Source organism: Oryctolagus cuniculus, chromosome X (assembly GCF_964237555.1).
Source record: "Oryctolagus cuniculus chromosome X, mOryCun1.1, whole genome shotgun sequence".
Lineage (NCBI taxonomy): Eukaryota > Metazoa > Chordata > Mammalia > Lagomorpha > Leporidae > Oryctolagus > Oryctolagus cuniculus.
The window spans coordinates 84,684,648-84,697,815 of NC_091453.1; the positions used below are offsets into that span (position 1 = coordinate 84,684,648).

The 13,168-nt window shown below is 37.6% G+C and overlaps 1 protein-coding gene across 1 annotated transcript in view; it reads right to left on the bottom strand.

Annotated features, from left to right (window-relative positions):
* COL4A5 (collagen type IV alpha 5 chain) overlaps positions 1-13,168 on the bottom strand; it is a 252,813-nt gene that overhangs the window by 102,257 nt on the left and 137,388 nt on the right. Inside the window, exons 19-24 of the mRNA XM_002720176.5 lie at positions 12,896-13,028; positions 7,661-7,834; positions 7,245-7,328; positions 2,949-3,041; positions 1,552-1,622; positions 708-899 (exon numbers count right to left, since the gene is read on the bottom strand). Of these exons, the coding sequence (XP_002720222.3) occupies positions 708-899; positions 1,552-1,622; positions 2,949-3,041; positions 7,245-7,328; positions 7,661-7,834; positions 12,896-13,028 (747 nt within the window). The remainder of the gene's footprint in view (positions 1-707; positions 900-1,551; positions 1,623-2,948; positions 3,042-7,244; positions 7,329-7,660; positions 7,835-12,895; positions 13,029-13,168) is intronic.

Below are 13,168 nucleotides of genomic sequence, written 5' to 3' on the forward strand. Positions count from 1 at the left end.
AATACAACTATGGAAATGATATAGTCATAAACCTTCTTTAAAGATGTTAGGAGATGGTATGTGCAATCCCTCTATTTAGTCACTCATTCTCACAGTAAATATTTTTGAACTTCTATTACGTGTCAAGTGCTGGTAATACAGTAGAGAATAAAAATAGATAAAAATCTCTGGTGTCCCAAATCTTGTATTCTAGTCTAAGTCAGGAAGGCCAGCGTCTAACTAATTTATAAACTATCTCTTCCTAACTAAACATCCTGTGCTGTGGATTATGTACAAAATGAGACTCTGAATTTATTTTCAATCTTTTGGCTCTGTAGCACATTTAACTTGACCATGTTAAGATAAATCTCTAAGCTTAACATATAAAACAAGATAGTTTTCTGGTTCTCAGGTCTAAATAAACTCAGACAAGGATATGTGGGCTATGAGAGGAGCAATCTCACACTGACTCAAGCATCTTAACCTCCTGCTCACTTATTCACAGCCAATAATACTCAACATAATAGGTTAAGAAGTTTATAAAACTGACATAAGCTACTAGTGAGGAAATCCTACATATGAACAACGTACCATAACTATAGAAAATCACATTTTTTAAGCATTGGCTGAGTGTTCATCTCAGCACCAAATCCACTCCTTGTACAGAATTAGGAAATATTTCTAAGTGACAATTTGATACAACAACCAAGACTATCAAATTCACTCACAGGCTCTCCTTTGGGGCCAGGAGGACCTGGTAACCCATCTTGTCCGGGGGTGCCAGGTAAACCAGGAAGCCCTGGAGCTCCAGGGGAACCCAACTCTCCTTTGTCACCCTTCATTCCTGGAAAAGTGAGGATGTCACCAGGTTCACCTTTAGATCCAGGAAAGCCTGGAGCACCTGGAGCTCCTGGTATGCCCTAAAGGAAAGGCGGGGGGGGGGGGGGGGGGGAGGAAGAAGAGAAAAAGAAAGTTGTTTTTTCTCTAATAATTTATTCTCTCCAGTTTCCCTCATCAACCCACCCAATAACAGTTGGTGTACAAAGCACTGAATCAAGGGCTGGCACTGTGATGTATTAGGCTAAGCCTCTGCCTGGCATCCTACGTGCGCACTGGTCATGTCCTGCCTGTTCCACTTCTGATCCAGCTCTCTGCTATGGCCTGAGTAAGCAGTAGAAGATGGCCCAAGTGCTTGGGCCCTGGCACGCACATAGGACACCTAGAAGAAGCTCCTGGCTCTTGGCTTTAGATTGGCCTGATTCTGGCTATTGTGGCCATTTGGGGAGTGAACCAGTGGATAGAAGACCTTTCTTTCCGTCTTTCCCTCTGTCTGTAGCTTTACCTTTCAAATAAATAAATAAATAAAATCTTTAAAAAATCATTGAATCAAGTGAGGCATGTGAGTCAGGAAGAGTCAAGGAATCAAATAAAAATCACAATTGAATAGAAAAATATATACAGAGAAAGATATGTATCATCTATCAGTCTATCTCCCACCCTCCATAAGTGAAAATCTAAACGCAAATAATTTTCTTCTGCTTCTTTTTATTCTCTAATATGTTGAAAACTTACTGGTAATCCTTTGGGTCCAGTTGCACCAGCATGTCCTTTATCACCTTTCTGTCCTGGGAAACCAGGAGATCCTAACACACACACAAAACAATGTGAGCATTGACCCTGAAACCCTGACAAGGTTCATACTGATACCAGCAAGTCAGGGAGGCAAGTTTTAAAACAAGAACACCATTCAATCCTACTTATGTCACATTTTAATTTCCTTCCTATATGTTTTCAAGATGAGTAAATCATCCTTTATTTTAAATAAATGTAACAGTTTCTGTTAAATTTAATATTGTATCTTTAGGTGTTTCCAACTCTGAATCAGCATTTTTCAGAGCTTACAGTCATCAAATATGTAGAGGTTCCTAAAAGTACTGACAGGGGATATGACTTTGTTTTTACTCTATATATGTTTATTCTGACTTGCGTGATTTTCCTAGATCTTCACCAGTACTCCCTTTTGGTTTTCATCTCCTAAAATTTGGCTTATTAGAAAAGTATGGTGCACCAAGCTAAAAAAGTGTGTTCTCCAAGTGGACCGCTATATGAGCTACATCATCATCAAGATGTTCTACAAGGAAATGCTACTTGTTGGGCCCCCCAGTCTGTATCAACTTAATCAGAAACTTTGAGGGTGAGGCCCAGCAATCTCGATTTTAATAAGCACTCCATGTGACTGAGAAGCATTAGACTAGACTAGAGGTATGAGGCTAGATTATTATCACTTAGAGGCAGTGATCAAACTTGCTGAACGTGTTTCCAAGGCCAAATAAATTGCTGTTCATAAAAATACCCCACACTAAATAGAAAGGTAACAGATATGGTATCTATTCTCAGCCCTGACTCAAACATCACATATGACTTTAAAAGAACATAATATTGGGATATCCCCAAAGGCAGCTGACTAAAGCAGTTTTGAGTCTGATATCAAATACTGTTTTAATTGGAAATAGGGAGGAAGGAGTTTTATATAGAGAGTCATTGGCAGTTGGTTGTGAAACTTGAACAGAAGTGCGGTTCCTCAATGACAACAAGTGATACCTCCCCCAGTGATTAGAAACTGCCGCTGGAAACTACATTCAAGCCATAGTCACTTTGAACTGTCTTCCAGTTTTCCAGAAGAAGGAAGTTTCACTCTCTATTAGCTACCTCCCTAAATGGAAAATAGGGAGGATAAATTTTCCTGGAATATTATCAAAATGCTTCAATAGAAAATATTGGTAGTTTCAGGTATTAGAAACAAGAGCGTATCTTATCCTGTAGAAGATAGAGGCACTTCATATTTCATTACTTATAGATATAAGTGACTAGCTATAAAATGAAAAAATGGTAACATTCTAAAGCCATGAGCTCACTAAAGTCTAGCTGAGAAATACTTTTAAAGATTGACCTGAAATAGAATGTTTTACCTGGAGGACCTGGGAGACCTGGTAAACCAGGTTGACCTGGAGGCCCTGAAATACCAGTTCCAATACAGTTGAAGCAGGTATCTCCTTTTTCACCTATTTGAAATTATAAGAAAAATGTTACTGGAAGGATTATACATAAGTTCTTTAGTTATCTTTTAAGTTAGTGCAAAAAGATAGCATTCCCACCTAACAGAGCAGTTAGAGAAGCCTATATTTAGAATCAATTCATTTGACAAATATTTATAGAGTGCATACTGTTCCAAAATCTGTTCCAGGTGTTTGTGATACATTGTTAAACAAAACAGACAAAAAAATGTACCTTCTTAGAGCTCACATTCTACCAGTGGAAAGGAATAATAAACAATGAAGGCAATACATTATTAAATTATACATGAGCTATTTTAATATAATATTTGAAATACTATTTTATATATTAAGAGATGTTATGTTTATAGGAAAAAGAGAGCTGATATGTCAGTGATGGGAGACAGATTGCAAATTTCTGTAGGGTTGTCAGGAAAGATCTTAAAGATGATACATGGTGGAAAAATCTTCAAGGACATAGGACACGTACAAGAATCAGCAAGAGATCAGGTTATAGGACTAGAGTGAAAAAGAGGAAATAGGTCAGAGTTAGCATCCCATGTGGGAGCCAGTTGAGTCCTGGCTGCTCCACTTCCGATACAACTCTGCTATGGCCTGGAAAGCAGTGGAATATGGCCCAAGTGCTTGGGCCCCTGCACCCATGTGGGAGACCTGGAAGAAGCTCCTGGCTCCTGGCTTCGGATCAGCACAGCTCCGGCCATTTTGGTCACTTGGGTAGTGAACCAGCGGATGGAAGACCTGTCTCTCTCTCTGTTTTTCTGCCTCTCCCTCTCTTTCTGTATAACTCTAACTTTAAATAAATAAATCTTTAAAAAATAGAAATAAAAAACAAGTTAGAATGAAGGAAGATACATGTAATAAATATATCTAGCAATTGGAAGAGGAGCAGCTGGGTCTTGAACTGGCGCCCATATGGGAAACTGGCGCTTCAGGCCAGGGCTTTAACCCACTGCACCATAGCGCCGGCCCCTTAAGTAACTTTGTAAAAGGGCTTTGTGATTTCTAGGAAAAAAAATCTACATCTACCCTATAACTCTGCAACTCCATTCCCAGAATAGCCTCAACAGAATTAAGGGCTATGTCCCACAAAACACGTGTACAGGAGTATGCATGACAGCTTTTTTATAACAGTCCAAGAACAAATTTCCAACAATAGGATGGATATTGAGGTAAATCTGTACAATGGAATACTGAAGGGCAGTGAAAAACTACTACTACAAACTAAAATGGGGATGTATCTCACAAATACAATGTTTAGCCAAAGAAATCAGGTACAAAAGAGTTTATACAGTATGATTTCATTTATAAAAGGTCAGGGTTCAAGATTAGGCAAACTAATGTATGAGAAAGCATAAAATCATAGTTACTTTTAGGGATGCTGACTAGGGGGCACAGGAGTCTTCAAGGTCCTGTGTCGCTCCCCCATTTCGTGGAGGAACGACACAGGACCCTGCGCTGTTCTTTTGTCTGCTCAGCCCTTCCCAGGTTTGCTGCTGGTTCTTCCCAGGTGGGCTGGCAACCCCTCCACCTCCGTGGAGGGGCGGTTCCCCCTGCCACTTTCCCCACTCCGCGGGGGAGCAGCACACCGCTGGCTGGCTCTCTCGGGGGCTGCTCAGATGTTATCCGGATGTTCCTGGTGCATGTTGTCTCTCTCCTCCTTTATAGTCCTCTTCCACCAATCCCAACTCTGCTACCCACATGCCGAGCACGCTGCTCTCCTCCAATCAGGAGCAGGATCAGCTCCTGCAGCTTATCAGTCAAGTTGGCAAGAGGCAGCTGTGTAGAAGCTGTTTACACCTCTCCCAGCGCCATATTGTGGGAGAGCAGATGCATAGAATAAGTCTTAATTCCAGTAACTTAGTCTAGTCCGAGTTGCTCCCCACAGTCCTGGATGGTACTTTGGTTTAGATGGAAGACATGTGGAATCAATACACATACACACATACATACATGCATGTAGCAACCAGGGCATTATGAAGAAAACAGAAAACATGTACAAAGTCCAAATGAAGAATGCTTAAAGAGGGGTCTGCACTATGGCATACTGGGTTAAGCCTCTGCCTGTAGTGCTGGCATCCTATATGGGCAACGGTTTGAGTCCTGGCAGCACCACTTCTGATCCAACTCCCTACTAATACTCCTCAAGAAAGCAGCAGAAGATGGCCCAAGCGCTTGGAGCCCTGTACCCACATGGGAGACCCAGAAGAAGTTCCTGGCTCCTGGCTTTGGATTGGCCCAGCTTCAGCCATTGCGGCCATTTGGGGAGTGAATCAATGAATGGAAGATCTCTGTCTCTCCCTCCCTCTTAAATAAATAAATAATTTTTTTTTAAAAAAAGTGAATGCTTAAAGAAAGGGCAGGTTGAAAAAAAAATGACTGGGATGACATTTCAATTAGCAGGGTATAGGTTAGCAATGAATTTGACCAGCATCTACAGAGTACTAGGCAGCAAACAGGAAATCCTGAATGGACTATGTTTAAGGAAAAAAATGGGAGTATATACAGATATCAAGTAGAAAATTCTTGAGGAGTTTTGCTACAAATGGGAGCAGAAGAATAGAGTGGTAAATGACAGTGGAAGTGGGAACATCATGTTATTTTTTTACGAGGGTGAAAAAAACCATATTTGTATGAGGGGTCTTCAGAAAGTTTACTAAAAACTGGGAGTGGATTCCAAAATGTTTCTGCACCAAAAAAACTTATCTTTTAATTCTATTTTCTACAAAAATTTTAAATTACCCATATATGCTGCTGAAAATGATCCCACAGAGAGGGAAGAATTGATATTGTGAGAGAGGCAAGAATTTCTAGAGAACAAAATCCTCCAGGAAACAAGACTGAATGGAATCTACAGCACAAATAGAAGAACTGGATTTAGACAGGGAGACTACCAGGGATAAGCAAGAAGGCTGAACATGGGAACAGATGCAAGCAGAAGTGTAAACATAGCGGCAATCTGTGATCCTTCTATTATTATTACTTTAGTTGCTCAGTAAAGGTAGAAGCCAGGTATGAATCTTAAAATGAAACTAGGAAAGGAGGTAGTTAAAAGTGTGAACAGAGAAGAGAACAGGCAGACTCATAAGAGATGGAAATTTGGCAATTGTAGGGTTATGCTTTGTTCCAATGAATACAATGAAATGAGAGAAGGGCAACTAATGTAGGAACATATGACTGGGATTACAATGACTGATCACAGAATATAATCAAGATTAAAAGGAAAAATAGGACACTAAAAAGTTGAGGAATAGTCAAAGTTGGTAAGTCTTAGTTGTGTTAGAAGAAATGTTAGACACTCTGACCTCAGAATCAGCCCTTAAAGCTTCCTCGTCTGGCTGAAAAGCCCATAAGAGCATTTCAGGCATGGAAAGCCAAGACACTGTGGCAAAAAAATGTTCTACATGAAGGATCTCTGTGGGTTAGATCCCAGCAGAAAGAAGTGGCCATCAAAGAAGGATGTACTTTTCTCTAAAGGGAGGAGAGAACTTCCACTTTGCTTATGGCCTTGTCCAAATACTGATGGAGTTTGTGGGTTCAAAAGGCTTCCATAGCCTAGGCAGTTCATATCAGGAACCTAGGGTGAGCCCTGACATCATACATAAAAGTGTTAATTGTTAAATTAACAACAGGAGTCACTGTGCACTAACTTCCCATGCAGGACCTCTGTCAAGGAGTTGCATTATGAGAGTTAACTGTGATATTTGTTCTCAAACAGTTTTTGTGTGTGTGTGTGTGTGAATGTTTGTACAATTGTTGAAATCTTTATTCAGTATGGTGTTGGTTTTCTGTGTACAAAGTTAATTGAAAATGAATCTTAATGGAAAATGCGATTGGAAAGGGGAGAGGGAGGAAGAGGAGGGGTGGGAATGTGGGTGGGAGGGCAAGTATGGTGAGAAGAATCACTATATTCCTAAAGTTGTACTTATGAAGTTTGCATTCCTTAAGAATAAATAAATTAATTAAAAAAGAAGAAATGTTAGAGTCATGTTATAAAAGAGGCAGCAAGTGAAAAGATAGGAGAGTGATTACAAAAATGGGATCTGTGACATCAAGATTTTGTATTTACTGTTGGTAATGAGACAATCTTGGGGTATGACCAGGGGAGTGGGTAGCTGAAGTAGGATGGGGGATATAGGAGAGTTGCCAGTTGATTTGAAATAATGAAGGACTGAATATGTTTAAGGATCCAACCTTTCACTCCTTGTTCTCCTTGGAGTCCTTTATCACCTGGTGATCCCGGAGGGCCTGGAGGACCTGCTTCACATATCTCGTCACCTGGGATAAAATACAGATGAGATAACAAATTAATTCTTGTGAAATACCCAGAAGACTAAGCAAAAAGGAAGCCTGTCAGGATGGGGAAAAGGACCCATTTTCAGTTACTTCTCTGCAGAAATAAAACTACCTACAAGCAAAAATATACACATCGTCGATAATAAACACTATTCAATGAACAAATTCAAACATAAAAGAATCACCAAAACCTAAAAGTAGAGGCAGAAGAATTTCTTAAAAATCAGAAAGAACGATGCCAATCTTCAGCTAGATTAATTTATACATTAAATATACAAAACAACAGAACCTAAGAAGAGAAAAATACAGCTTACTAGGAGGTATGTGAGGGCCAGGAGGGCCAGGAGGCCCTGGAAGCCCAGGAGGCCCAGGCTGTCCATCAAGCCCAGGAGATCCAGGAATGGAAATTCCAGGTGGACCTTCATCACCTTTCTGGCCCCTTTCTCCAGGAAATCCAGGGGGTCCAGGAGGACCCACAATTGCAGTTCCTAAGATAAGAAAAAACATCCATTAAAATGATCAAAACTATATTTTAGAGATAACTTTGGCTGTCAATGAAATATTAAATGATAAGATCTTTTATTAACTTATAATGTTGTTCCATAAGACAGATTTTCATTACTGCAATAAAATATCTGAGACAAACCAGTTATGAAGGAAACAGAGCTTCATTTAGTCAACAGTTTTTGGAGGTTCAAGGCCAAGATCAGGCTGTCCTATTGGTTGGGCATCTGGTGAGTTTAAGCAGAGGAAGGATCACACAGGAAGCCAAGAAGCAAACAGAATACCGGAGTCTTACTCAGGCTTGTATAAACACCCCTCTTTCTACTCACCCTAATTGAATTAAACTTCCACCCTTTTAGTAACCACTAATTCACGACTTTGGAGCTTTTTTTTTTTTTTTTTTTTTTTTAGCTTAACTGTCTACATAAGTTTGCCTGCTGAATCATGTTCAAACCACAGTAATGGATTATATTCTAATTTTTTCTATGATATTCAATATGTGGGAAAAGGATGAGAACTTTCAAATAATATTAAGTAACAGTGTGAGTGAAAGCACCAGAAATTTAGCTTTATTACTTTTGGAAATTACTAATAATGTTCTAGATACCCTTGACACTATGATTTCTTCATCTCAGAAATACCAAAACTCATTAGCAAAAGAGGCATTTCAAAATTTCCATGTAAGCATGGCTGTATTACCACATATTCTTCTGTTTCATTGTTTAATCCATATCATTAACTTATTTTTTTGGTTAAAAGAAGTTTATAAGCCTTTCAAAAACTGGTAAGGAAAATAAACCCATTTTAGCTCTTTTTAAAAATCTTCATGGGACCAGCACAGTGGCATGGCGGGTAAAGCTGTTGCCTGCAGTGCCAGCATCCCATATGGGTGCCTGTTCAAGTCCCGGCTGCTACACTTCCCATGGAGCTCTCCTGCTGTGGCCTGGGAAAGCAGTAGAAGATGGCACAAGTCCTTGGGCCCCTGCATCTGCGTGGGAGACCTGGAAAAAGCTCCTGGCTCCTGGCTTCTTATCAGTGCAGCTCTGGCCATGTGGCTATTTGGGGAGTGAACTAGCAGATAGAAAACTTCTCTGTCTCTCTGCCTCTGTCTCCCTGTAACCCTGCTTTTTGAATAAATAAATGTCTTTAAAAAAAGATCACTTAAAAAAATCTTCACTATACTTACAAATAATTTATAATATTGATTTCTCACACGAGTAATAATTAAGCATATCCCCTGTGTACTCAATAATTTCATATTGTTTAATAATATTTTAAAAATTCTGCAAAGAGGAGTTACATATCTTTTGATGAGTTTATCTTTGGGTTTGCATGTTTTGTTACTATTGTGGATATATCTGTATTTATTGAACTTGATCTCTTTTACTTTGTTAATAAATTATAACAATGTTGAACTATCTTTATAATCTCAGACTAAATTTTACTTGGTCATAATTGTACTCTTTAATATATGTCTGAATTGATTTGATAATCTTTCTAAAAATTATTTATTTATTTAGTTGAGAAGCAGAGATACACACAGAGAGAGCTCTCATCTTTTGATTCACTCCCCAAATGAACTTTTTAAAATTTATATAAAGGGAACAGTTTTCATATATTTAACATATACAGGTTTTTTAAAATTTTTTTATTATTTATTTGAAAGTCAGAATTACAGAGAAATGGAGAGGCAGAGAGAGAGAGAGAGAGAGGTCTTCCATTCGCTGGTTCACTCCCCAGTTGGCTGCAATGGCCGGAGCTACGCTGATCCGAAGCCAAGAGCCAGGAGCTTCCATTGGGTTTTCCACATGAGTGCAGGGGCCCAAGGACTTGGGCCATCTTCCATTGCTTTCCCAGGGCAAAGCAGAGAGCTGGATTGGAAGTGGAGCAGCCAGGACTTGAACTGGTGCCCATATGGGATGCCAGCACTTCAGGTGGCAGCTTTACCTGCTATGTTACAGCACCGGCCCCTCACATATATAGTTTTAAGAGCATAATGAGAGTTCCCACCTTACCCTCAATCCCTCCTTCTCTTAACCCTCCTCTTCCTTTTTTCATTTTTCTTTTAATTTCTACAATGCTATACCTTTAATTTATTTATAATCACTTTAACTTTCCACTAAATAAAGAATTCAACAAATAGAAAGACCACTGTTCCTCAAGAGTATTGACAAAGGCTATAAACAATAATCAAATATTAAAAATGTCAATTTTGCTCATATACTTTTTATACTCTGTATATTAGTTAAACATAAATCAAGGAAAACATATTTGTCTTTTTGGGACTGGCTTATTACACTAAGCATAATGGTCTCCAGTTGTATCCATTTTATTGAAAAATACAAGATTTCATTCTTTTTTATGGCTGAGTAGTATTCCATTTGTATACATACCACAATTTATTTATCCAGTCATCTGGATTGATTCCATATCTTAGCTATTGTGAGTTAAGCTGCAATAAACATGAGGGTATAGATAACTCTTTTATATGCTCATTTCATTTCCTTTGGGTAAATTCCCAGGAGTAGCTGCTATCTTAACCACTAGGTTAAATGCCTACCCTGATTTCATAATATTTTATTTGGGTTCATTTCTCCTATGTTCATCAGTGTAATTGAAGTAGTTATTTCTGATGTTATCCCCTTTGTGGTTTGATATCAGAAGAATTAAATTGAATTTCCCTGTTTTAGAATGCTCCAAAATAGATTAAAATGTGGGAATTACCTCTTTAAAAATTTTTCATTCCTTTTAATTATTTGTTTGAAAAGCAGAGGGACATAAAGATAGTTCCCATGAGACATAGAGATAGATCTTTCATACACTGGTCCACTCCCCAAATGTATGCAACAGCCAGTGCTGGGCCAGCTGAAGTCAGCAACCCAGAACCCCACCTGGGCCTCCCTTAGGGGTGGCAGGGACCCAACCACCAGAGCCATCTCCTGTTGCCTCCCACGGTGCATATTATCAGGAAGTTGGCATTGGAAGTGAAGCCAGGAACCATACCCAGGCACTCTCATATAGGATGTAGGCACCCCTAAAATTATCTTAACTACTGTGCCAAATACCCACTGCAAGAATTATCTATTCTTTGACAACCTGGTAGAATTTATCTATAAAATTACAAAAGCACCCATAAAGCCAATGCTTTTTCATAGAAATCATCAACATTTTACAATGTTCTACTTAGGTTTTCTACTCTCTAAAGACAATTTTAGTAATTTGTTTTCTCCTTCATGCAGCATTTATTTCATCTAGAACTTTGAATATAATTTTGCAGTTTGATAGTTTTTGTTATTTGAATTTCTAGCAATAATATTCTTCTTTTTAACCAATTTGTTTGTGATGTCTTTTATCTTGATTGTACTTGCCAAGCTTCATTAATTTTAAACTCTTCTCAAAGTATCATCTTTTATTTTCCCCATTCAACTACAAATGTTTTTGTATCTAAGTTTTTTTAAATGTTTATCTTTTCACTTATACTCTGTGCTTTTTGTGTGTGTGTGTATCTTTTAAACTTGGCCCATTTACTTTTAGTATTTTTGATTTTGTGATAAAAATACTGTATTGGCTATATTCAGTGAGTTTTGATACGTGATGATTTCATTGTTGTTTAGTGTTCTGTAGTTTGCCATTTCAGCTTCTGCTACCTATTTATCTCTAGGGATATTTATAATTGTGTATCATGTTTATGCTTTTAGATGTTATTTTGTCACTTTATTTCATTGTGATCACACAGCATGGCCTGAATACAATTTTAAGTTTGTTTCCTGTCCTAGTAAATTTCTATAAACAAACCTTGTCTGTTTAAAAGAATATATATATATATATATGGATTTCAATTTCTTTTGCACTAAAATAAACATTTTAAATTATATTTTCCATAAACTTTTAAAATACTCTTGTATATTCTTTGCTGCAAAGTTTTTCTCTTTCCTATATATATACACATACACATATATACATATATATATCTGTTGATGTTGCTCAAACCATTTGTATGTTTGGTTTTTATAATTCGTAATTCTATTTTGATTACAAATGTGTATTTTCTACCTCATCAATTTCAACTAGATCAACCAGATAAACAAACAGAACAAAAACACATGCTCATTTTCTTCTATTGAGAGTGGGATAGAGGGAAAGGATCTGTAGAGTTGGAACAGAGTTAAAATGTTCAGTAAATGTCAGTGAAAAGATTTGTGTGGAATCTCCAGCTAGATGACCATGCATCAATGCTTTTGTGACATATCCTTATTTTTTTACCCATTGGATATGTTAGGGATTTACCAATTTAGTCCTTGTAGCTTATATATATATATTTACTTTACATATTCAAAGCTATTTTTAGTTGCATATTAGCACATTATCTACATTTTTAATGGAAAGGAACCATAATTTATTGAATATATAATATAATATAATTTATTGCATATATGTGTGTGCCAGGTACTGTATCTGATGCTTTTGCAAATTTTACAAAAATCCTTAGTATCAATCCATTAAAGAGAACATTTAAATAAACATTATAGATAAGAGTAGTGCTCAATTTGTGGTCAGATCATAAATACTCCACTATACTGTGTGTCTTCAAAGAGAATAATATAGAACTTAGCCTGAGACCTAAAAAGTAAAATTGCCATGAGGATTTTTAGTTGTATGTTTCTGGAATTCTAAGTAGATAGTAGTGCTTACCATTTTTATATAGGAAATCTTGCAAAACTGGACATTAGCAGGGCATCATACCCTTCACTAATAGCATAAAAAAGTGTGATGATTCTTCCATTGTATCATAGAAATGTTTGGTGTAATTTATTAATTATGAAAGGTAGAAAATGATTCTTAGGATAAAAAGGCACTATTCAAGTGGAATTTAAAAACACATATAAGTAAGGAATTGGTGATAATGGCTATAAGAGTTGGGAAGTATTTCTCAATCTTAAATGACCTGTCCCTTCTACCACCATACCCTGGAGCTAATAGATACACAAATACACAGATAAGTAAGGATGCCATAAGCACAAGGACATAAGTAAACTCTCTTTTACCTGGAGGTCCAGGAAGGCCTGGTAGACCCTGTATTCCAGGAAATCCTCGCTCTCCTTTTTCACCAGGCAAGCCAGGTAATCCAATGTTTCCTTTTTCTCCCACAATTACACCTGTCCCAGGTCTAGGAATTACCTTATTTATGAAAGGAAAATATAAAGGAATTCAAAGAGGAAAAGGCTTGTTCTCCTAAAAACAATCTAGCAATAACATGATTATAATGATATCCATTACACAAAGTGCTCAGATGTAAAATCAGCTATATTGCTACATAG